Genomic DNA, 23,548 nt, shown 5'->3' on the forward strand with positions numbered 1-23,548 from the left:
GAGAAGGAAGCCTTCCCCTTTCTGCAGCACAAGTCTTTCATGGGGCAGACCCACATGTAAGCCGTTTGTTAATCATGGTACACCCATGTGTTTCACCTCTAAAACATACACCAACAATCCAGTAATCCTGTAACCTGTTTCTTGTTGATTCAATGCATCTAAAATAAAAAGTTAACAAACTTTACATATAGACTTGATGCACTATATTCTACCGTCTTGTGTATACAGCGCCTATGTGTGTCCATTACTAAAAATCCTGCAAAGTCTCATTGTACAGTTATGCTTTCTCTCTTCTGGTGTTTTAGATAGAAAGGATGGGATAGCAAAGATCAAAATGGGCCTGCGTTATGGTGCTGGGTTTTACCACCCAGGACAGAAAAGATTGATGCCCACTAGAGATGAGCGAGTATACTCGCTAAGGTACATTACTCGAGCGAGTAGTGCCTTAGCCGAGTATCTCCACACTCGTCTCTAAAGATTCGGGGGCCGGCGCCGGTGACAGGTGAGTTGCGGTGGGGAGCAGAGATCTCCCCTCCGTTCCTCCCCGCCGCTCCCCGCCCGCCGCCGGCACCTGAATCTTTAGAGACGAGCGGGGAGATACTCAGCTAAGGCACTACTCGCTCGAGTAATATGCCTTAGCGAGTATACTCGCTCATCTCTAATGCCCACTCAATAACCTTAGCATGACCCTTGGGCCAGTTTCTGACCCCATTGTAGACAGGGGAGTTCTGCACAGGTTTTGGCCACCAATTTGGAAAAGGGAAAAAGCAAATTCGGATTGGACACCCTCTCTCTTTAAGGAACCCATAGTAGTCACATCGGCTGTTACTATGGTATATATGCTCTTGTTCTATTCCATCTACCCCATCTCTTATCTGTAGGTTAGCAAAAGCAGAAGACAGAACGACATGCCTCCCAAGAGTTGTATCCCCATGCATGGGACATAGTTTAAGCCCCACCCTCGATACACCTGGGAATGCTTATAGACCATACCAGCTATGCCCACTTTTATGCAAATGTGCATAACCTCCACTGATTTTGCCGCTCATTTCACAGTATGCTGCAAAATGGGATTGTTGGAAAGTATGGAAAATGGAGTAACATATGATTGGATGATCAGACTGCACACAATTGCTTCATTGCTTTCATTTGTGCAGATAGTATGAGAATTCAGATAAGTCAAAGGAAATTCAGTTTTAGGATCCATTCAGATGATCATATTTTCAGGTCTATGAGGTTATTCACATAGCTGATTTTTCCAACAGACCAATAGTCAATGTGAAAAAAATCACTGCATGTCCGTTTTTCATCCATCTTCAGGAACAACAGCAGTGCTTGCAGTGAATAGGGCACACAGACGGTTCAACTTGCCCTTTTCTCTGACACAACTCATATACAGCCCTCTGTATATGGCCTAAGAATCTATTTACATGGCCATAGAAAATATGTATCTACCTTTTTCTTTTTTTCTTTTTTTTTTTAAATACTGAATATTCTTTAATCCAATTTGTAGATGGAAAACGCTCACTACCATTTGGTGAGTGCTTAAAATATGGATGCAATATTATTCCATCCGTATGTCATCAGTATTGTCAGAGGAACCCCTACCATGAGGCAACCTGAGACTACTGCCTCAAGCGGCAGTCTGCAGGACCTCAGAGGGGCGGCGCTAGGGTTACAACTAGAGATGAGCGAGTATACTCGCTAAGGGCAATTGCTCAAGCGAGCATTGCCCTTAGCGAGTACCTGCCCGCTCGGGAGCAAAGATTCGGCTGCCGGCAGCGGGCGGGGAGCTGCGGGGGAGAGCGGGGAGGAACGGAGGGGAGATCTCTCTCTCCCTCTCCCCCCCCCCCCCGCTCCCCCCTGCTGACTGCCGCAACTCACCTGTCACCCGCGCCGGCAGCCGAACCTTCTCTGCCAAGCGGGGAGATACTCAATAAAGACAATGCTCGATCGAGTAATTGTCCTTAGCGAGTATACTCGCTCATCTCTAGTTACAACCCATATTAATGGCTGGTAAAAAATAATTGTGGGCTGGACAGCAACGCGAAAAGCATTCCACTCACTCCTTCCACAACTCCAATCTGGTGGCTTCTACTGTTGTAATCTGTCTGTGACTCCTGACCTCTCCCTCCAGTGTTTGTATTCCTGCATGCAATGTGGAGGCTGTGGGGTGAAGTCAGAGGTAACAGTCTGATTATAGCAGTGGCGGCCGCCGAGAGCGTGCTGCGGACAGAGTGAGTTCAGTGCTTGTCGGGTTGCTGCTCGGCTGGAGGTACACTACCAGGCACTCTGTTATTACTGTGGCCACTATGAGAGACACTAATAATAATCAGGGCCACAATTACTACTCGGGCCACCATGGGGTTAACTATTACTACCGCAGCCACTATGGGGGTCACTATTACTACTGGGACCACAAACAAGGATCACTATTAATACTAAGGCCATTAACTGGGTCAGTATTAGTACTAGGGCCACTAATGGGGTCACTGTTACTACTGGGACCATTAGGTCTCATGCACACGGGCGAATTTGCATTGCAGAATCCAGAGCAGGTGTTCACCTCCAGATTCTGCAGCAAATACCGCCCGTAGCATGCTATGGAAAAGTGATTCTTTATGCACACGAGCGGAAACCAATCGTGGATAAAAAATCGCAACATGCTCCATTTTTATGTGGATTCCACACAGATGGCTTCCATTGAAGTCAATGGAAGGTGTCCGATCCGCAATCGACATTGTGAAAAGGTCACAGATGCCGTGTCCTCGCTAGGCGATGACGCGACAAAAGCAGGAGTTACAGAAAAAAATCTGCATTGCGCATGTCTGACGGCTTGCCATGCAGACCATCCGCAGTACAGAGAAGAGAAAAAGAAAGCAGGTACATGCTGCTGCCAGGGCCAGATTCTGCTGTGGGATCCGACCCACCTGTGTGCAAGCAGCTTTAAGGAGCTCACTGTTAGTATTAAAGCCACTCCTGGGGGTCACTATTACTACTGGAACCACTGACAGGGTCACTATTACTACTGGAGCCATTAAGGGGGTCACTATTACTACTAGGGGCACTATTAATCTATCACTTCAAAAAAGTTTGAATAGTTCAAATATGTGTTAGGTATTTTGGTGCATTGGCTCTTTCAATTCCTGTAAAATTAGGATTTTGTTTGGTGGGGAATGAGGGGTGGCTTTCCCACTTCACCTAAAAAGGCAGCATGAAGGCTTGGGGCACCCTTAGGTGTTGCGTGCATTTATTTGCATAGTTTTCTGTCAGGCAAATGAGGTTCCGTTTATGCCCAGAAGAAATACCAGCAAATGCAAATACAGACATAATACTCATGAAGAACTAAAGGGAATACTGATGCCCCCTGTTGTATCATATATGTGTATATCGGATGCGTACTACTGATATTTAAAAACATGCTTGTGTGAAATAGACCTAAGGCCTCCTTCACACGGGCGACAAAGTCGCGCGATTTTGTGGCATTGCTACGATGCTACACATCGCATGTGTGAGAAGTCTATGGTTTCCTATGGGTTCCTTCACACGAGATGTTTTGTAGCATGCTACAAAACGACACACAAACCTCGCAGGTCTGGCGATATGCCCGCGACACGCTACGTTTTGTAGCCCATGTTTCTCTATGGAGCCTTCCTCTCTGTTGCATCGCATCGCACGAAAACGTGGTTGGCATGCGATGCGATGCAACTTTCACAGTAGCAAATGCTACAAAGTTGCGTGATTTTGTAGCGTTACATGCGACTTTGTAGCGCTACAAAATTGCGGTATTGCTGCGAGAAAATCGCAGCGATATCCTATGGTGAGGCGATTTTCTCGCAGCGATGCTGTGTCGCAGGTGTGAAGGAGGCCTAAAGCAAAGAGTTCTCTACAGTAGTTGTATGGATCATGACCAACCAGATTCCAGCTTTCATGCTCCAGAGGTCCTTTAGAGAATGAAAGCAGCGATCTAAGTACTTCTTATAAGCAATTGCCCACCGTTTCCCTTTCTCCTGTTCTGAAAAATATCCCACAAGCTATATACATCATGTATTTGAACAAAAGGTTTTCTAATAACAAGCCTGGTATCCAGATGCATTTTATAGAATCTCATGTGCCCCATTCATCTGCTTTTACTGCAGAAATACCAGCTAAGTGCCATATGGCCAACTCCAGGCGTGAAACAACCAGTCAAATATGGTAATTTGATAAGTGGATTGTGTAAAAAGTTGTGTGTGGTCACTTAAAGGGTAATTTTACAAATACCACAAGATTATATATTGTTTTACCGTGTTTACACGTTAGGCCCGGCTCACATTATGCAGTTTTGTATTTGCACTTGTGTCGTGCACTACTTTGGTATATAGTCATTGTTCGTTGTTTGCGCTCTTTCTGTGTAACAGGAACAATGTGAGTGCAGCCATAAGGCACCATAATACATGTGTAATACATGGATATTCACGCCTAGACACAACGCTTCTAATAGTGGATACCAAATTTTTACTCTTGACAGATTCTGTATGTATCCAACAACAAAGAAACCTTTATGTTTCACTTGCGATGAGGTGAGAAAAAATAATTGCGGCATATTCTATCTTTCTGCGTTTTTTAATCTCCCATGTTTCCCTGTGGAGCCTGTTTTTTTTATTGAATCACAAAGCATGAACTTGCTAACAAAAATCACGGCAAAATTGCACAAAAAAAACCTGCGCTAAAATAGCAAGTGGCAGCAATGCTTCTGTGTGAAAAAGCACATCTGACACTCAAAAATCGCGGGAAAAAAGTCTAGATTTTCTCGCGGTGATACCGCGATTGTCAGTGTGAAGGTACCGTTAGGCCTCTTTCATACAACCGTATGCGTTTTAACACTCGGCTAATCGCAGCTAAAGATCACGTAAGAGAAGATCAGCTGAGGTCAAGTCCCGAACTTAATTAGCATTTAGAGTCCATTCACACGGCAACTTTGGCGTATTGGTGAAAAAATACTCTGCATTGCGGAATTCCCTCGGTCGGCAGAAATCCTCAGAGTTACTACAAATGTTTAAATAGAGGCAGCTGTCTTCTTTTCCCAGCGTTGCACGCACCTACACTCCCTTTACCCCCCCCCCCCCTGTTATTTTTTATGGGAGTCTATGGGAGCCTACAGTGTATCTTGTCAAAAGATAGGGCAAGACCCAGCTTTTCACACAGTGTATAAAATCGGTCGCCGATATCCTATTTTTCCCAGCACAATTTTTTTATGCGCCTAAAAATCGGTCATCTGAATGAATACATTGGAATCCAATATTTTGATACGACTAAATTAGCCTCGTATATACAGTCTTGTGTATAACTCCTCAGGGCTCGGTCACACGGGCGTTTTTTGGTCCAATCTGCAGACGCGCTTGCGATCTGCAGATCTATAGACCCAATGCATCCCAGTGGGAGCAGGCACATGTCCGTTTTTTATGCGGATGTGTGATAAATTATAGGACACAACGATTCGCAGAACGTGCCTATCTGTGTTCTGCGCATCGCTGTGTTCTATATATGCGCTCAATGGGGCTGGCGGCTATTGAATGACGGCTGAGAACTGCCTCTGATTGGTCCCTGTGCTATTGAATGACAGCTGAGAGCTGCCTCTGATTGGTCCCTGTGCTATTGAATGACAGCTGAGAGCTGCCTCTGATTGGTCCCTGTACTCAGCCAATCAGAGGCAGCTCTCACTCACCAATCCATGAATTCATGAATGGGTGAGTGAGAGCTGCCTCTGATTGGTGAGGGATGTGACCCACCAGAGGCAGCCCATTCAGCAGGCGGGGATTTTTAATCCCCGCCTGCTGAATACTACAGAGAGCAGTTCAGGAGAACTGCTGGCCGGACGCGGCTGAACTCCGGCTGCAGGAAAAAGGTGAGTATACATTTGCAGGATGATTTTCAGGGAAGGGCTTATATTTTACACCCTTCCCCGAAAATTCATACAGCGCTTGCCGGCAGCCCATTGCTGTCGATGGAGCTGGCTGTATTGCCGGCTCCATTGAATTCAATGGGCGAACATCAATCTCCTCTGCCACAGCTGTGCCACAGCTGTGGCAGAGGATAGCGGGCAGCGCTCCTTTGATCGGGGCCCTTTCCCTGAGGGTGCATTCACACGAACGTATATCGGCTCGGTTTTCACGCCGAACCGATATACGTTGTCCTCATGTGCAAGGGGGGGGGAACGCTGGAAGAGCCCAGGAGCAGGAACTGAGGCTCCCGCCCCCTCTCTGCCTCCTCTCCGCCCCTCTGCACTATTTTCAATGAGAGGAGGCGGGACGGGGAGGGGCTAAGGGCCGTGAATTAGCCCCGCCCCCGCCCCGCCTCTCCCCATTGTAAATAGTGCAGAGGGGCGGAGAGGAGGCAGAGAGGGGGCGGGAGCTCAGTTCCTGCTCCTGGGCTCTTCCAGCCTCCCCCCTGCACATGAGGACAACGTATATCGGCTCGGCGTGAAAACCGAGCCGATATACGTTCATGTGAATGCACCCTGAAAACGCTGCTAGGTGCAGATTTTTCAGCACATCGTTGGCCCCGGTCACGCGATTTGCGGATGCACATCCGTTATGTGATCCGCAAATCGCGGGAAAAAAACGCCCGTGTGACTTAGGCCTTAGGGTGAACTCCCACAGGTGTATTTGCGTGCGCACAATTATGGAAGTGCAATACGCAAAGAATTGAATCCATTTATTTCAATAGGTTTGTTCTCATTGCCATTTTTGTGTGTGAGAAAAAAATGAAGCATTCTCTACTTTTGTGCGAATTTGTGCACCAAAGGTTCCTATAGAAGTCTACAGAGGTGCACATATGTGTGCAACATGCAGGAAGATGCACAATATGCTGCGCAATTCCGCAGGAGAAAGAACATATCTGGAACTCATTAGCCTAAATAGCCATATAAATTGGGGTTTGGTTGTGTCTTGTACGCAGGGAAGTAGAGCATCTTGCATGTTTTTTTTTTTTTGCGCAAACGAAGTGCACGTGCAAAATATGTGCATATGATCGAACCTATTGAAATCAATGGGTTCTATTCACTGCATATTGCGCTCACAAAATGCTGCACAAATATGTTTGTGTGACATAGGCCTTATAAAGCAGCAAGAAACAGGTAGAAACATTACACTCAGAAGTGTAACAAGAAAAGGCTGAGCCCCAAAGCAAACTTTTGAATGGGTCCCCTCTTACCTCTGTCTTACCTTCTAGCTGCCATTGTCTCTACCGACCATTGCATCTAAGAGGTTAAGCAGCCCAATCCTGGCAATTGCAGTAGGATGTCAGCTGTATATTACAGTTGGCACCTGTTTCGGTGGCCCGGGCACAGCTCTTGCACTAGTGCCACCCAGTGGACGTAACTGCACGTGTTATTGCAGGAACACAATGCTGAAATGGATGGATGTACAGTTAAGTCCATTTTCGGGAAGGGGTTAAAATGTCATTAAAGAAAACTGTGACCACAGTTATACTGTCTTATCTATGGGCTCACTCAAACTGGCATATGGGGGCTGCGTATTACACGCATATTTTTCATGTACGGAATAAGCAGTCCTAAAAGCCAATTAATTTACATTGGACTATTCAGACATGCATAGAAAAAAAATGCATCATGTCCTATTTGGTGCATATTATGCATATAACACGCCCATTATAGTTTATAGGGGTTTAAAATATGCAGTATATATGTAAGTTACATGTGTATTTAACTGTGTACTGCATATTACGCATGTGAAACATATGTGCATAATACACAACCCCCTCACGCCCATGTCAGTGAGCCCTAAGGGCAATGAAGTAGTGAGAGACACGATAGAACAATACTAGCCTTCAAAATGCCCCAACAGTACTGAAAGCTCCTGCATTGGTCATATGCTGTTCATGTGACCGCTGCAACCAATCACTGAACTCAGTGGTCATGTGCCACTAATGGACACGTGACAGCTGAGGCCATTGATTGGCTGCAGTGGTCATGTGAATTATGCAGGAGTTGCAGGGACCAGCGTAGCGGTGCTGGAGGTGCAGCACATTTAGAAGGTGAGTACTGCTTTTCTTCTTTATTTTCCCATGTTATCTTTACACCCCATCCCAAGCTAATGTAACCCTTTCCAATCCAATTTGTATCCTGGTTTTCCTAGGGGGCTTACTGTTTTTCTGCCGTTATACAAAAGCGCTATATGCTGGCTAAAGCCAGTACTGCATGAGGTGACACGCTGAATAGTTCCCGACAGCAGAGAGGCTGGCAATATACAGTAAGAGAACCCCGACGGACGTCTTCCAACATTGGAGCTGTACGCTTTAAATGATAATGTCTTCAGACATCAGACAGTGGATTGGAAAGTGTTAAAAAACAAAAACATCACAATCATCTATGTGGCACCATTTAGGCTGCACTGGGCAGCAGCAAGTGGGCGCTACCATGGTGCAGACATGTAGCATTGTGTATCTTACCAACCCCTGGGCAGAGCGCGTCACAGGGTGGCGAGGAGTAAACTGCCCTCTAGCATGTGGCAGTGATCGTGGTCTGGGCCGCCTGACAATGCCGATACGTCTACTACAGCGGTATTTCCGCCACGGCTTTTTAAAGTAAGCTCCATTTCTGAAATGCCCCAGCATTTATCCCTGTAATCTGGGCATATGTCTGAACTTCATGGTGTCTGCGGTTCAGGCTGCAGGAACCTAGAACCTAGAACCTAAAACGCATGTTTATGAAACCCATGCTTTCCAATGGTTTCTTTCACATTAGCGATGTTTTCACTGATACGATGTTGCGAGAAAAAAAATGGCGGCATGCTCTTTCATTCTGCAATGTGCTATTTTTATCTCCCATGTTTCCCTATGGAACCTCCTTGTTTATCACATTTCATGCAATGCGATTTGAATATTAGAAACTCCTATTGACTTTTGCAATAGAAAATTGCGCGATTTTTATCGCCGGCAGCAGCAATGTAATGCGAGATGATTCTCCAGAAAAATATCACTGACGCTACAAAATCGCGGTAACAAAGCTGCGATATCGCCATGATTTTGTAGCAGTTAAATTGCTGGCGCCCGTGTGAAAGAGGCCTTCAGGATCCCACTAGTCTACTAATCAACCTCGAGGGCCGTAGTGACAGGTTTGCAGTTGTATTAAGAACCAATACAATAACAACCAATAATAACACCAGATTAGAGAATTCTTTATCGATGTATGACCAGTGAGGGTCCAACCCCTGTGACCCCTGCCGTCAATAGAATACAGGGGAAGAGGCGCAGGAACCTGCAACCTTTTCTTGGCATTACCTGAAATAATAACCTTCATACACATGTGGTTGCATCTTGTACAGCTCATACAATTGGATAGGGATATGCCATCAATGTAAATCCCAGAGAGCCCATTTAATAGAACTGTAGTTTCCATGCACTAATGGGAGGGAAAAAGTCAGAAAAAGGTATCTGCAAATGGGAATAAGCAGCTCTATTGTATTACAGTTGCAAGGAAAAGTAACAGAATCCTATGGAATTACCTGGATTTCTGCACTGATTGCTAATAAAATGTGGTCTGATTGTTATCTAAGTCTATAGACAAACACAAGCTAACTTACACAAACATTTGTAGGTTGTGCTCACATGGCAATAAGCGGAATCCGGAATCTTTGTTTATATATGGAACACCCAACCACATTTTGGCACCAAGAATACTTATCGTATTGGCTCAGGGTCTCCGTCCGTGCATTATTAGAGCAAAGCATCCCTAAAGTCTACACACTGCTATAGTGCACCACTGCATTTCCATATCACCGATAATTACCATAAGTAGCATCAGTCTTTTAACACATGAACACAATAACAATATCATAAAATAGTCAAGTACAGTATAAGGACTTATAAGTTAGCACAACTTTGTTGTGGTTCACTTCTCTTGGAACTTAGATATCATATCAGTTGGTGAGTGATAAATGGTTTAAACTAATATCACCCCAAAGCGTTTAAAGGGGTTGCCTGCCCTCTTTTTCGCTACTGACCCATCCTCTGGATTGTCTGGCCCGCTGTCCAGTGTATCAGCCGGATGTTGTAATGAGCGGGCAGGGGAGGAAGTGCATGCATTGGAGTCGTGCTGCTCCTCCACTTCCTACTCCTCTCCTGGTCAGGCCTGGATGTGACGTCCTGACCAACAGAGAAGCAGGACATCTTGTAGCAATCGAGGGGAGTGAAACCGGAGCACGCATTTCCTGTGCTGACGGCAACTGTCACTCCAGCAGGCGGAACAATTAGCTAATGGATTGGAGTGCAGATTCCCCTCCATCAACTACTGATAGCAGAGGATAGGTCATCAGTTAAAAAAAAAGGCAATCAACCCCCATTAAATATATAATGCTGCACATATAACTGTGTTTTATGGTTCTCAATTGATATTACAATACTATGCACAAATAATATCACAATGCATAACTTACATGTAAGTGTAATACAGTGCCCAAATAATACTACCACAAAACTAACAATATAAAGATACCATGCAATGTGCAAAAGTATTGCCCAACAAAGCCTGCCATACAAAGCTATCATAATATTGCCATAAGTGGCCAAATAATACCAACATACAAAGTCCACCTAACAATGCTCAAGTAAAGGAGTTTTCTCATGGTTGACTAGTAATTATTAGGAAATGATAGTACCAGTGTTTCTGGTGGCGCAATGTGCCACACAGCCTTGCTACATACACGTCACACACACTGCACAGTTACATGTACAACACGCACACAGCAGTGCTACATGCACGTCACACACACAGCACTGCTACATACATTGTTCACCCCATACAACAGGGATCAGAAGCAGCACAGCACTGGAGATGAAGGACCTGTGACAACGTCCCCATTGTGCTCCGCCCCTGATCACATGACGGTGACGCTCATCCCGAGTGAATGACTTAAATGCTCCGTCCCTGATCACATAACAGTGATGTCATCAAAGGCCCTGCATCCATGTGCAAATTATGGGCGGACTTCAAACCCCCTGCAGCCTCAGTTGCTATGGAATACTAAAGAACACATAGCCGGACAGCAGCCCTGTGCGTACAGGACCTGTGATGTCACCATCATGTGATCAGGGGCGAAGCATGTAACTCCCTCACTGGGGATGAAGGAATTTTGATGACATCACCAAAATGTGATCAGGGTTAGAGCATGTAAGTCACAAACCCACTCACGCACGGACGGACAGCTTGTCGTTAGTAGTTTGATAACAATTTACAGTAGGCATCTGACCAATGGGTGTGCATGACCGCTTCTCATTGATCTAAGAAGAATTTCCACCCCTGAATGGTCCTTCTCTGCAACCTCCAGTAAATCCAGTGGGCTTTGGTCAAGTGATTTATAATGCTTCCCTTCCTTTCTTCGGTGATCCAATATTTCCAGGCACTGACAAAGGTAAACTGTTTAAACATTATAAACCTGTTGGATTTGTGCAGCACACATGGTTCACGTTAATGATGTCTTACATTAAATACACAAAAAACAAGAGCGAAGCAAGCCAGCTCTGCAGCCATAACAGATTGTAATTATATCAAGATCCCAGCTTCCTGCTGGACGTGCTCTCTGCAGTCAGCGGGATCTCAGAACCATCACGAGTTAACCTGTTTTCTGCCAACTCAGGCTTTACAAGGCTTAGGCTGTTTAGAAGAGATCAAGGCAGTAATTTGATGTGTTTTTTTTCTTTCCCAAGTCCCTCTGGCTGACTGCTGCTGCACATAAAAACTTGCGGCAGCTATAATCTGTCCTTCATTGCCAAGTGTTGGGGTTTCAAAATGGCAACTCTTCAAAATACAGGCCTTATTTATATATATATTCCCAGAGGTATGGAACCGTAGAGTCATACTCTATCAGTACGTCTAAATCTGGGTTGCTATGGTGCTGCTCATGCCGTATCCTCACATATCCTCAGGTCTTGTTTATTAGATACTGTACTTTATGGTTATCATTTGTCTGGATGTATGGATGAATGTGTGTCCACCTTGGTCGGTGATGGAGGTGCTGACGTCCTCAGAGTGCTGTGCACCAAGTCTATATGGGGCACACAGTGTCCCTGCTGCTCAAGAATGGGGAGCTCTAAGCACCCAGTATCCTGCTTTATGATAATCTTTGCAGCATTGCATTTCCAGATATTCTGAATAGACCAGAACATGATATGATATGAAATCAGAAGCATACAAAGTAACTATAGAGCCCTATACAAATCCAGAAGTTGCATTATGGCCCACCCAAAAATGGACGTTGTACAGAGCTATAATATGTCTATAAGGATGGATTTACATATAGTCCAATCATTTCCCTAATCAGAAGGATATGTAGATAATTAAAGGGGTATCCATGATAAAAAGGGACTAATAGTAGGTGGCATTGTCTCCATTTAAAAAGCATTTGGATTTCTTTATTTCTCTTATCGAAAAGGGCATCAATAGTTAATTGGCTAGGGTCTGCCGCCAGGGACCCAGCTGTTCAGGCGCCTGCTGTCAGCACCAAAATAGAGGGTATCGAGTGGGAGCAGATAACTCCGACCCCTGTGTAGTGGCCGGCGCTGTCAACTGTAAGCATAGCTGTCATTGAGGATAGGTCATGAATAGACATAGCCCCAAAAACATCTTCAAACCCTAAATGAGTATGAGGAGCCCTCATGTGAGCCCCGTCAACCAGTAAGAAGTTTGAAGAGGGCACACATGGACCTCTCCTCACGAGCGTATGTGCATTTGCACGCGCCTGAGCACTGCAGATTTGTATTTTTGTATAACCATCAGCATACTTTACTATACTTTTTCCATGTGCATGGCATGTCCATTTGCACGCAGCTAACAAAGACGCACCGATTGAAATGGCTAATGAGTCCATATGCGCTCTTTTTCCTAAGTGTCCTAAGGGGACCTAAGTGTACGCATTTTAGATGCCCCAAAATAGAGTGTTCTGTCTGGTCATAGGCGCTCTTTAATATTTTGTGAGTTTATTTTTAACAAATGCTCACATTGTATTTACTTTTTAAACATCACTAACATATTCTGCAGCAATACAGGGGTACCCACTATTTATAAAGGAGACAGGTCCCAGCTTGCTGCAGGTTAAAATGTAAAGAGCAAGCAAATAGTTAACATTTACAAGAGCCGTATGAATGACATAGTGCCCTGGTTAGATGGATTGAACTATGATGGCTACGACAGCTCACTTACACTAAGTTAACCGTGCCAGTAAAAACAGCTGGAGGCCCAGCTACAAGAAGAGCCTGTCCCCAGGGGCAGCAACTCCATGTCAGCATGCCAAGAAGGCAGCAGCTGGGTGGCATGGTTCTTATCAGTAATATCAGCATTAGAATAGAGGCGGGCGGGTTCCGATCTGTTCTTCAGTCCCCATCTGAGGATTAACCTGAGCCTGGGGTGGAATTACAGAAGTCTATTTGATCTGTGCCGGAGGAGCATGCTCAGGTTCTTGGCCAGGGACCAAGCTGGTGTGGATGAAAGCAATGTGATCTCTTCCTAGTCTGTGTCTATGTGCAAGTGTGTATCGGTTTCTTCATATCAGAGGAGGGAAGATAATTTGAAACATACGTACTGTTTTCACCGAGTCTCCGAGACTCAAGAGACGTCCAGATCAAAAGCACATCCGAAACGTTCCTACATCTCCACACGTGCTTCTTTTTCATGTACTATAAATATTTCAGTGGCTTTCTACAATGCTCCATGGATCGAGCTTCAGCAGGTAAATGGTACGGCTATAGACAGAACCATGTAGTGTTGAGGCTCTTCAGATGAGCATAGCTTGTTGAAGACCCTTGCCCAGAAGGTCTTGGTCAACTTCATGATTTTGAAGATGTGACTCTTTTACACATCACCGGCGAATACAAAGCAGGTGTTGGTACCAAAAACGGAGGACCCTTCAAGAGCTTACAGTTTAAAGGAGATGATTGGGGTGATATCAGAGGTGTAATTATAGGTAGTCCAGTGGTTGCGTTTTTATCTAGGGAGTCCAAAAAGTGGAGATCTTTATTACAAATGCATTATAATTGAAAAGGAAAATGATTAGAGATTTTGTTTAGGGGACAGGATCTTCTAGTTAGACTACTGGGTAACACCAAAAGGACAAACTGCTAATTTTGTCCTCTTGAATATATAAAGTGGGAAAGAAAGATGCATGACCTGGCTACCCAGCCACCACACCGGATATTGAATCATTGTGAGGTGATGATACGCTCGTTTGTGTGTAGATCATAGTCGGTTGTGGTTACAATTATATTGTATATCTGTGTTTGACAGGAACCAAACCCAAAAATAACTAACACATTTATCTTAAACACATTAGTTGCTTTTCCTTCCATCATTTCCTTTTGAAGGTTGCAATGAATTACTTAAAAATTCTATGAAGCTATTATTAACATTAACAGCATTTTCTACTTTCACTAATTTCATGTGTTTTTTTTAAAGGTGGCATATATTTTACTGTCAAATTATGCAATTACCAGTAGTTACCAATAATAAATTATAGCAGCCTTCGGCCACTTTCACATGGCTGAGAGTGAATTGCTCTGTTAGTGTGTTGTGCGATAATCGCATGAAAATGGGACATGCAGCAATTTTTCACCCTCGGGCCATAGGTGCAAGTGAAAAATCTCTCAGGTGAATGAGCCCATTCAAATGAATACGTTTATTTTATGAGTGAGTTCTGTCCCTGTTGGACAGGGACAGAACTTGCGTGAGACTATCAGGGTGAATGTGGCCTTAGGGCGGATTCAAACGAGTGTAGTTTTCTCCCCTTATAACGGGACAAAACCAAACCAGTGATATCAATGGATTTCAGCGGTTTTGTTTTCACTAGCGGAATTCTCACCTGTTAATTTTATGGGTGAGAAAAAGACTGAATTACCTGTTTCCAAGCACTTTTCTAGTCACGGACACAACATAGAACATATAAAAGTTCCTATATTAAAAAGCAACTTCAAGTCTCAACGTCATAGAAGAATTTGGGAGTACAAGTTTATAACCATCTTTCATCACAGGCCTAAATATTTCAAGAGGGTTCATGCGTGACTATAGATGATGAGAAATCTATAGCAGAGATAACATGCTGGCCTGGTGACCCCCTAACACCAATTTAAAGACCATAGAACTTTCACATCCTTATCAGTGGACTAATTAGGTATTTACTCCTCTACTCACACTGTTCTGGTACTGTTTTAAGTGTATATTAATCACACCAACTAAAACAAAAGCAAAAATAAGATTAAAGTTGTATTAATCATTAGAAAATTCAAATAAGTAATATAGAAACAAACCTTTTGCAAGTTGTCAGATCAAAAAAATTAAAAAATGGTATCACCATGTGAGTAAAAGTTCAATATATTAAAATATCACATTATTTACCATACGGCGAACAACATAAAAAAAAGAATACAGAATGCCAAAATAGTTTTTTTGGTCATCCTGTCACCAAAAAAAAGAAGTGATAAAAAAGTGATATGTACTCCAAAATCATGTCAATAGAAATTAAAGCTTCCCCCGCAGAAAACAAGCCCCACACACCAGCCCATTGATGGAAAAATAAAAAAGTTATGGAAGGCCAATAAACGGCAACAGAAAGCAATTTTTTTTATAGTCTCAAAGTAGCCGACGCACTGAGGTCAGGAATGTAAGTTTCATACTAATCTTCCCGCCATTCCCCAAATATCAGTGCTGATAGCCGTCACTGCAGTGTATTCAGTGGACTGCATAGTGTTCTAAGTAGTCCTCCAGTTCTAAGCTTAAAATGGGAGGACTACTTAGCGTGCCACTCAATGCACTGCACCGGCAGCTTTCAGCACTGACATGGGGGAAACGTCGAGGAAAGCAACTACATCCCCAAACTCAGCAAGTCAGCTACTTTGAGCCTGTAAGCTTAGTTTATAGGGCTACATGTAGCTGACAGGGTCTCTTTAAGTACTACAGCATAAAAAACTATATAAACTTGATATTACCATAACTGTACTGACTCGCAGAATAAAGATAACATGTAATTTTTCCCGCATCATAAATGCTGTAAAATTAACTTCCCCTCCCTCATGGCAAAATTGTGTTTCACTAAGTAGTTTTCCAGTACATTATCTGATATGTTAAATGGTACCATTGAAAAATACAGCAACAAACAAGCCTCATGTGCCTATGTTGGCAGAAAAATATAAAAGTTATGATTTTTTTGAAAGTGGGGACAAGAAATGAAGATTAAAAAGCAAAAAAAAGGCTGCAGTAGGAAGCGGTTAAGAGCAGCTATATTGGTTGACCTATACCTTTCCTGGAATCAAATATATCTACATAATTAGGTCCTCTTTACAGGATGTACCATATGTATATTTGCGTAGGACAGAGCGCTGTGTATTTGCGGAATGAGCAATGTTTTTTTGCGCATGGCTAATTAGTCTAATAAGTTCCAGGGGTGCTCTTTTTCCTATGTAATTACAGTGTTTTACGCATCTTCTAGCATATTGCATGCGCATTTGACTTCCCCATTGACCCTTTTAGGGAATTTTGGCGCAACTGAAATGCACTGGAAAAATACACGCATGTGAACGAACTCATTGCAATCAATGGGTTCTATACTCTGTGTATTGCGCGCTCACATTTTGTGTGTGAAAATATGCCCATGTGAAGGGGGTCTTTCTTAATCACTTTTTTTTAAGTGATGAGGGTAGAGAATGCCTCCATGACCTGGTGAAAAACTCTTTAAGCATCAGAAGCAGCACTTTTTACATAGGAAAAGGTGGGAGCGAAGTATTACTATTATTACTTGGCATGGGGCCATGAAGGGAGTATTTCAGAAATCCTCCCTTAACACTCTGTAGCTTTTCCCCATCTGTGTCTCAGGATTAACTGGCTCACGGATATATACTATAGAGCTGCATAGCAGGTCAAGACCCAGCAATTCCAGTCAAGTATGGATTTGACTTAATTGTGTAAATTAACCAAGTATGTGAAGAAGAAGTCTGAGGAGACGTTCCCCCACCTTCTCTGAAGTTCAGCTTCTGTGAGTGCTGACAATGGAACTTGCTGAATGTCAACTTTCTGAACTACTAGAAAATTGTAACTATTGCAGTTTTACAATTTACTGCTTCCGAAAAAAAATATTAGTTATAGACAGGTGGATGACTGTGATGACATAAATGGCTCCACAAAACAGGAAAGATTGCAGTGGTGTGTCTGGTCACAAATTCCTATAGTCTTCTGACATTATATAATTCCAGACATTTTATTGACTAATTTTAAAGGTATACTAAAGCTAATGTATTACTTATTTGCAGTGTAATATACTGCTCACTGTTATAGTCCACTTCAGGCTGGGGAGAAGCTGATTCTAATGCGATGGGATAACAAGAAGTCCTAAAAGTGTCTTCCCAGAATTTCTAAAAAGTTTAGGAACTTTGTAAATATCTTGGAGTCTAAAGGCCCTTTTACACACAATGCTTATCGCTCAAAAGCCATCTTTTGAGTGATTATCGTTGCGTGTAAATGTGCCCATCTTTCACTTTTCTGCCAAACGATGATTTTACGTTCGGCATAAAATCCATCGTTCGGCAGAAGAACTGATAGCAGGGACTTTGCTCTGTGTTCTTCACCAAAGGGGCTGATATCATTGTCTCAGCTGTCAGCCCCGTGGCAGAACAAAGGAAATGTATCCAGAGAACAGAGCACCCGCTGTTCTCTGAATATAGCTCCTGGTGGCTCACACGCATTAATAAGCTGCTAATTGGCATTAGTACCAATTAGTAGTTTATGCAAAATTATACATCTTTGTGTGTAAATGGCCCCTAAGTAATATGATTCTGCTTTGTTGCTAATGGATTCTGTCAACTATTTGTTGACAGATGGCCTCTTACAGCTTAACTGAAGATGGACGTTTTTGCATATAGTGTTGTTAAGACTGCAGCGAAAACTACAATATGCGTCATAAACTCATAATGCAAAAATATAATGGGAATCCAAGATGCAAAAATCTTGTGTCTACAGTCATTCAGCTACAGCAGCAACATGTTCTTTCCATTAGGCAATTCAAAGTTTGATGCCATTTTTACAAAAGACTTTCTGTAGTTTAAAGGGGTCATCCCATAAAAATCATTTATCGTTTATCTGTAGAATGGGTGATAAATGATTGATCGCTAAGGGATCATGAGAGCAGTGTAACCCAGGTCTACCAGGTGAATAGATTGGAGGTGCACATGCATGGCCACCACTCTTCTAGTTTCTTCTATGGGGCTGATCAAGTTAGTCAAGTGCAGAGCTCGACTATCTCTATAGAAGTAAATGAAGCAGTGGTCACACATGCACACTGCCACTCCATTCACACTTCAGACTCAGGGTGCGCTGTTCTCTTGGTCGGGGGTACCAGCAGTTGGACAGCTTGCTCTTGACTTTTCAATTCATTCCAAAGTTGTTCAATGGGGTTATGGTGACAAATCCCTGCAGGCCATACAAGTTCTTCACGTCAATACATCGGATTACATTAATTGATCAGATGGCATAATGTAGGAGGAATTGATTAAAAATATTTGAAGCTGAAAAATCACACATACACATATTTTTGGCCAGGTAGTGTTTTATGGTATTAAGGGCTCCTGCACACTTGCGTTTTTTTCACGCCAATGTCAATGGGACTTTCTCATGTTAAAAACGTATTGAACAAAAATTGCAAAGCACAAACTTGCAATGCTTTTTAAACATTAGAAAGTCCCATTGACAATCGCGTTAAAAAAACGCCAGTGGGTGTGAGCCCTAAGTGGTATTTACAACTCAGAGTTTTTGGCTACCTTTCGGATCTGCAACTATCTTTAGATCTGAGCTTCCCAGCCCCTGTTTGTGCCAGTTGGGAGTACTTCTGTTGGAGTGGCCTGCTTGGCTGTTTTCTTACTCCCAGTCATTCTGTAAAGATGGAAATACCCCTGTAATTTTTGCGTCTATAGGGCCTGAGGTGCAGAAGGGCAGCATATAAGTAAGTAATTCTCTCATGATATTGTAGTTCCCCCCAATGATCTTTGAGCTATATTTAAAGGGGTTGTCCAGGATTAGAAAAACTTGGCTTTTTTATTCCAAAACCACCATCACATCTGTCCATGGGTTGACTATAATATTGTAGCTCAGTTCTATTCAAGTGAATGGGACTGAGTTGAAATACTACACACAACTTATGGACAGGTGTGGTGCTGTTCTTGGAAGAAAACTGCTATGTTTTTCTCATCCTGGACAAGTGAAGCTGTGGAACTCATTCATGCATTTACGTCAGGCGTTGACTTTTCTTGTATAACTTCTTTGCTGCATTCTTGAAATGCTTTTGCAAAGAAACCTTTTATATAAGTTTAAGAAAACTCTTGTAGCATTAAAATGATCAAAGTGGTTATGAATGGCAGGAGCAGGTACAGGGTGTAGAGGGCCCCTGTGCAAAGAATGTGCTTCCCCCTAAAAAAATATAATATCACACACAAACACACTATAGGACAACTTCTATAACATGACAAGCTCAGATGCAGGGGTTCACCTGTAACTAATGCAGTTATCACATAATAGTCAGATACCGGCTCTACACAGTGATAGTGATTACAGTGCAGTTACCTCCAGTAATTACAGGTAACATCTCTTCTAGTTAGTGTTGTTCACTTTAGGTTTTCTTCTCTATTTGGGCCCAGACAGAATGGTGAAATTTTACTACATTTTGGATTTCCACATATCTGTAGCATTTCCTACATTAAAGGCGTTGTCCGGTTACAATATAATTTTTAATGAAAGCTGCGCAGGGCTTAAAATAACAAAACTAGCAGTACTTACCCATTCTCAGCTGCGGCGATCCAGCGCTGCTGGCCTGTGATCCTCTCGGTCCTTATTATGGAACGGACACTACGTGACTACTGTCAACCAGAGGCTGCAGTAATCTGTTGTCATTCTCCTGGCATATCTGATCACAGCATATCAGCAACTGTCCAGGAGAACGGCACCCGACCACTGAGGCTCCTGATCAGCTGCAGTGGTCACGTAGTGTCCGTTCCACAACAAAGACCGGGAGGACCATAGGGCTGCACTGGTAGATCGCTGGGGCTGAGGAGTAAGTACTACTGTTTTTATTTTAAACCCTATGCACCGGTCATTAAAAATTCTATTGTAACCAGACAACCCCTTTAACTATGCATATATTGTATGATTTGTGATATGACAATATATGTTTAATAATAGATACATGTGTGTATATATGTATATAAAGATCATGATGTAACTGTCTTCTCTCTTCTCTCTACAGTTGTTTGAGGTGGATTAAGTAATGCTCCTCCGCCTTTATGTCATGGTGATCTCATACCTTTGTGCCATCAAAGCTGCCCCCTTCCAGAACCAGACCATTGACCGGGATTATGGCCCTGAGAATTCTTCCAACACTACAGACCAACCGCAGAACGTCTTTAATTTCACCGAGGGACTACAGGATGGCTTTTTCCCGGATTTAGCAACCACATATCCTGACATGGCTGCTAAAGATTGGAATCTTTATTCCCCAAGGGTGGCTCTTACTAGACAGGAACCCTCAGGACCTCCTCTTTTGTTCTTGGCGGAAGAGTTGATTTCACACTCAGAACCGGCCAACAGGACTTCTCGGGTGAAACGTGCACAGGGCTCAGATGCAATCAGCCCTTCTCGAAGAGGAGAGCTTTCAGTATGTGATACCCGGCATGTATGGGTGACTGACAAGAAGACAGCCGTTGATATGCATGGTAAGACAGTCACTATCCTATCGGAAATTCAGACACTCACAGGACCACTAAAGCAATACTTTTTTGAGACCAAGTGTAACCCTGAAGGAGGTACCACCAATGGTTGTCGTGGGGTAGATAAAAGACAATGGTTATCGGAATGCAAACAAAAGCAGTCATATGTAAGAGCATTGACCATGGATGAAAAGCTGGTGGGTTGGCGCTGGATCCGGATTGATACAGCATGTGTTTGCACCCTGTTGAGCAGAAGAGGAAGGACGTAAGATTGCAAAGGAGAGAGGGTTATCCTCTGCATGGTTTACTGTGGTTAGGGAAAGCGAATGGAGCTCCTGTTGTTTTCCTTAAGCTGTTTACAAGATGGCATAATGGCCGACATTACGCATTCCTGGAGTCATGCCACCAACACACTATGTTTGGGGGATGGAAGAGTCGTGAACCAACAGCTGTCATCAGGAGTGGTTTAACTTTACCATGTTGGGAAGGAGCACAAAACTGGATACAAAGAGACACCATATGGATCTCAGTCCACATAGGACGGGACAAAAATTGTCACCTCTCAGTGGTTTCTAAATTTAGTGCCTTTTCATCCTGAATTTGCACAGTATAATCAACAACTAAACTAAATTTTGTCACACCTTGTAGGAGTTTATCAGTGGACAACATGTGTCCCCCTTATGACTTCGCTATGAAGACTTTACACAGATGATGCTGAACTGGCGGATATTTTAAATGAAAAATTTATTTGGATTTGTAAATAATTTTGTAGAAATGGAGAATGTGTGTTTATTTTTGTCCTGCCCACAGGTACCGGCTGGTGACATTGTAAGCTATTATAAATTGGTTATTTTATTTGTAAATTTTATATATCTATAAATATATAAGTGTATATATATATATATTGATAAATATAACTTATTGTCATTTCCTTCATGGACCACATGTTACTGCCTCCTATTTCTGCTTCTTTCCCATCATGCTTTCTCTACCCAATATTTATTACCCTTTCCTCACTATCATATCGTTCCGCCCACATTAAACTTCTTGTTTTGATTCTTTCTCATCTAAGTTGTTCTTATTTTGCCCACTGTTTAGCTACAAGGTCATGTAAAATATATTAAAGCAGCAAAAGAGACACCTATGTGCAGCATAAGGTATTACACTATGGTTTACTAATGAGCATAACTTCCGAGCTTCATCCCAAAGGCATGGGGGTTAAAGCCTAACACCACTTAAACTTGAAAGTTCCTGTATGAATTCAAGTAACCCTAATATTCCACTACCCCAACACTCGCAGGGGTAAGTTGATGGAACCTCGCCCTGTAGACCTGCTTTTTCTGTCCATGTGTTTAAGGGATGAGACTGTAATGTAGAGGAAACACTGTGGTCATTGGTGATTTTTCTTTCACTTGAAAACTAGAATATTAGCTACATGGGGTAAAGAATAATGTCTTTTTGACTCCATGACCCTTGCAGAGCCATTTTATCAGGGTGACCACAGTGTTTGCTCCATGTCACCGGCAGGCACATGCACATATAATATTGTCTACACAGACCCAGCATACAACTGCCCAGATCTCAGTTTTCTGTTAGAGCAACATGGTGGGTAACCAGGACATTTGGATTACCTGTAGGCTTTGGTACATTAAAAACGAAGTATCGCCTCTTAGGATTCTAGGATTAGGATTTTTGTGCAGATTCTGTACACCATGTAAACCATAAGGGCACTTAAGCATCACATACACATATATGTAGTCACATGAAATAATCTTGTGATTGTTCCCAGCAAGAAAAAACAAGTAATCTTGTAGATATGATACTTTTTAATGGCTAACAAAAATACATGATGTTAATGCGAGCTTTTGAACCAACGCAGAACACTGCATTGGTTCGAAAGCTCACATTAACATCATGTATTTTTGTTAGCCATTAAAAAGTATCATATCTACAAGATTACGTGGTTTCTCTTGCTGGGAACAATCACATTTTGCACTACTGGCTAACACTACCAAATTTTTTTAATTATATGAATTAATCTTGTGACTGTGTAAGACCAATAATGCATTGGCTTTTACACTATACCAGCATCTACACATGGTCAGTGTCACATAACCGCATACATATGATGTCATGGTCGGATGTTCTAATATATGAAATTTTACAATGAATTATCACAAAGAATAACAGTGAAGTTAGAACTCATCAATTATAAGTTAAGAACAATTATAATATTTCCATAATTTTATCCATTCTTCGAAACCTATCTGTATGATATATACAATATTATGTTTAGGTCTCAGCCTCTGACCTCTTCTATATGCCATCTGCAACCTGTGGTTGTCCAGCTGTTGCTAAGCTACAACTCTCAGCATTCCCAGATTACAACTCCCAGGAAGGGTACCGCAAGATGCCGATGGATGTAACTGGCTAGGACTCTTCATACAGTGAAGGGCTTGTGTATTTTGTTTACGCTTAAGAACTGGCGCCCCCTTGTGGATGAAAAAAATAAAAATTTCTAAATGCACTCTGCAATAACAATGATACATTGCAATACTGTATAGGTATTTAGAAAGCTTCTACCTTAATGAAAAGTGCTGCTTTGCATTCACATTAATGATATCAGGGAACCACACAATATAACAATTACGTAAAGTACATTTATTGTTGCACTTGTGCCTGTTTGTATTCTTCTGAAGGTTCTATGGGGCAAAATGTTGATTCATATAACCTTAAGGTTTATTAGGATCATCCTGCCACCAAAGATTGAGACCTTGATTGTAACATTATATGATGGAGTTGATGTTAATCTCATCTA

At 42.7% G+C, this 23,548-nt stretch overlaps 1 protein-coding gene across 1 annotated transcript in view; it reads left to right on the forward strand.

The window, feature by feature from the left end:
* The window catches only part of LOC136632767 (neurotrophin-4-like), a 102,884-nt gene extending 81,088 nt beyond the window's left edge, over positions 1-21,796 (forward strand). Inside the window, exon 2 of the mRNA XM_066607909.1 lies at positions 20,271-21,796. Within this exon, the coding sequence (XP_066464006.1) occupies positions 20,292-20,999 (708 nt within the window). The 5' untranslated portion in view covers positions 20,271-20,291 and the 3' untranslated portion in view covers positions 21,000-21,796. The remainder of the gene's footprint in view (positions 1-20,270) is intronic.
* Positions 21,797-23,548: the final 1,752 nt, after the last annotated feature.

Source organism: Eleutherodactylus coqui, chromosome 6 (assembly GCF_035609145.1).
Source record: "Eleutherodactylus coqui strain aEleCoq1 chromosome 6, aEleCoq1.hap1, whole genome shotgun sequence".
NCBI lineage: Eukaryota > Metazoa > Chordata > Amphibia > Anura > Eleutherodactylidae > Eleutherodactylus > Eleutherodactylus coqui.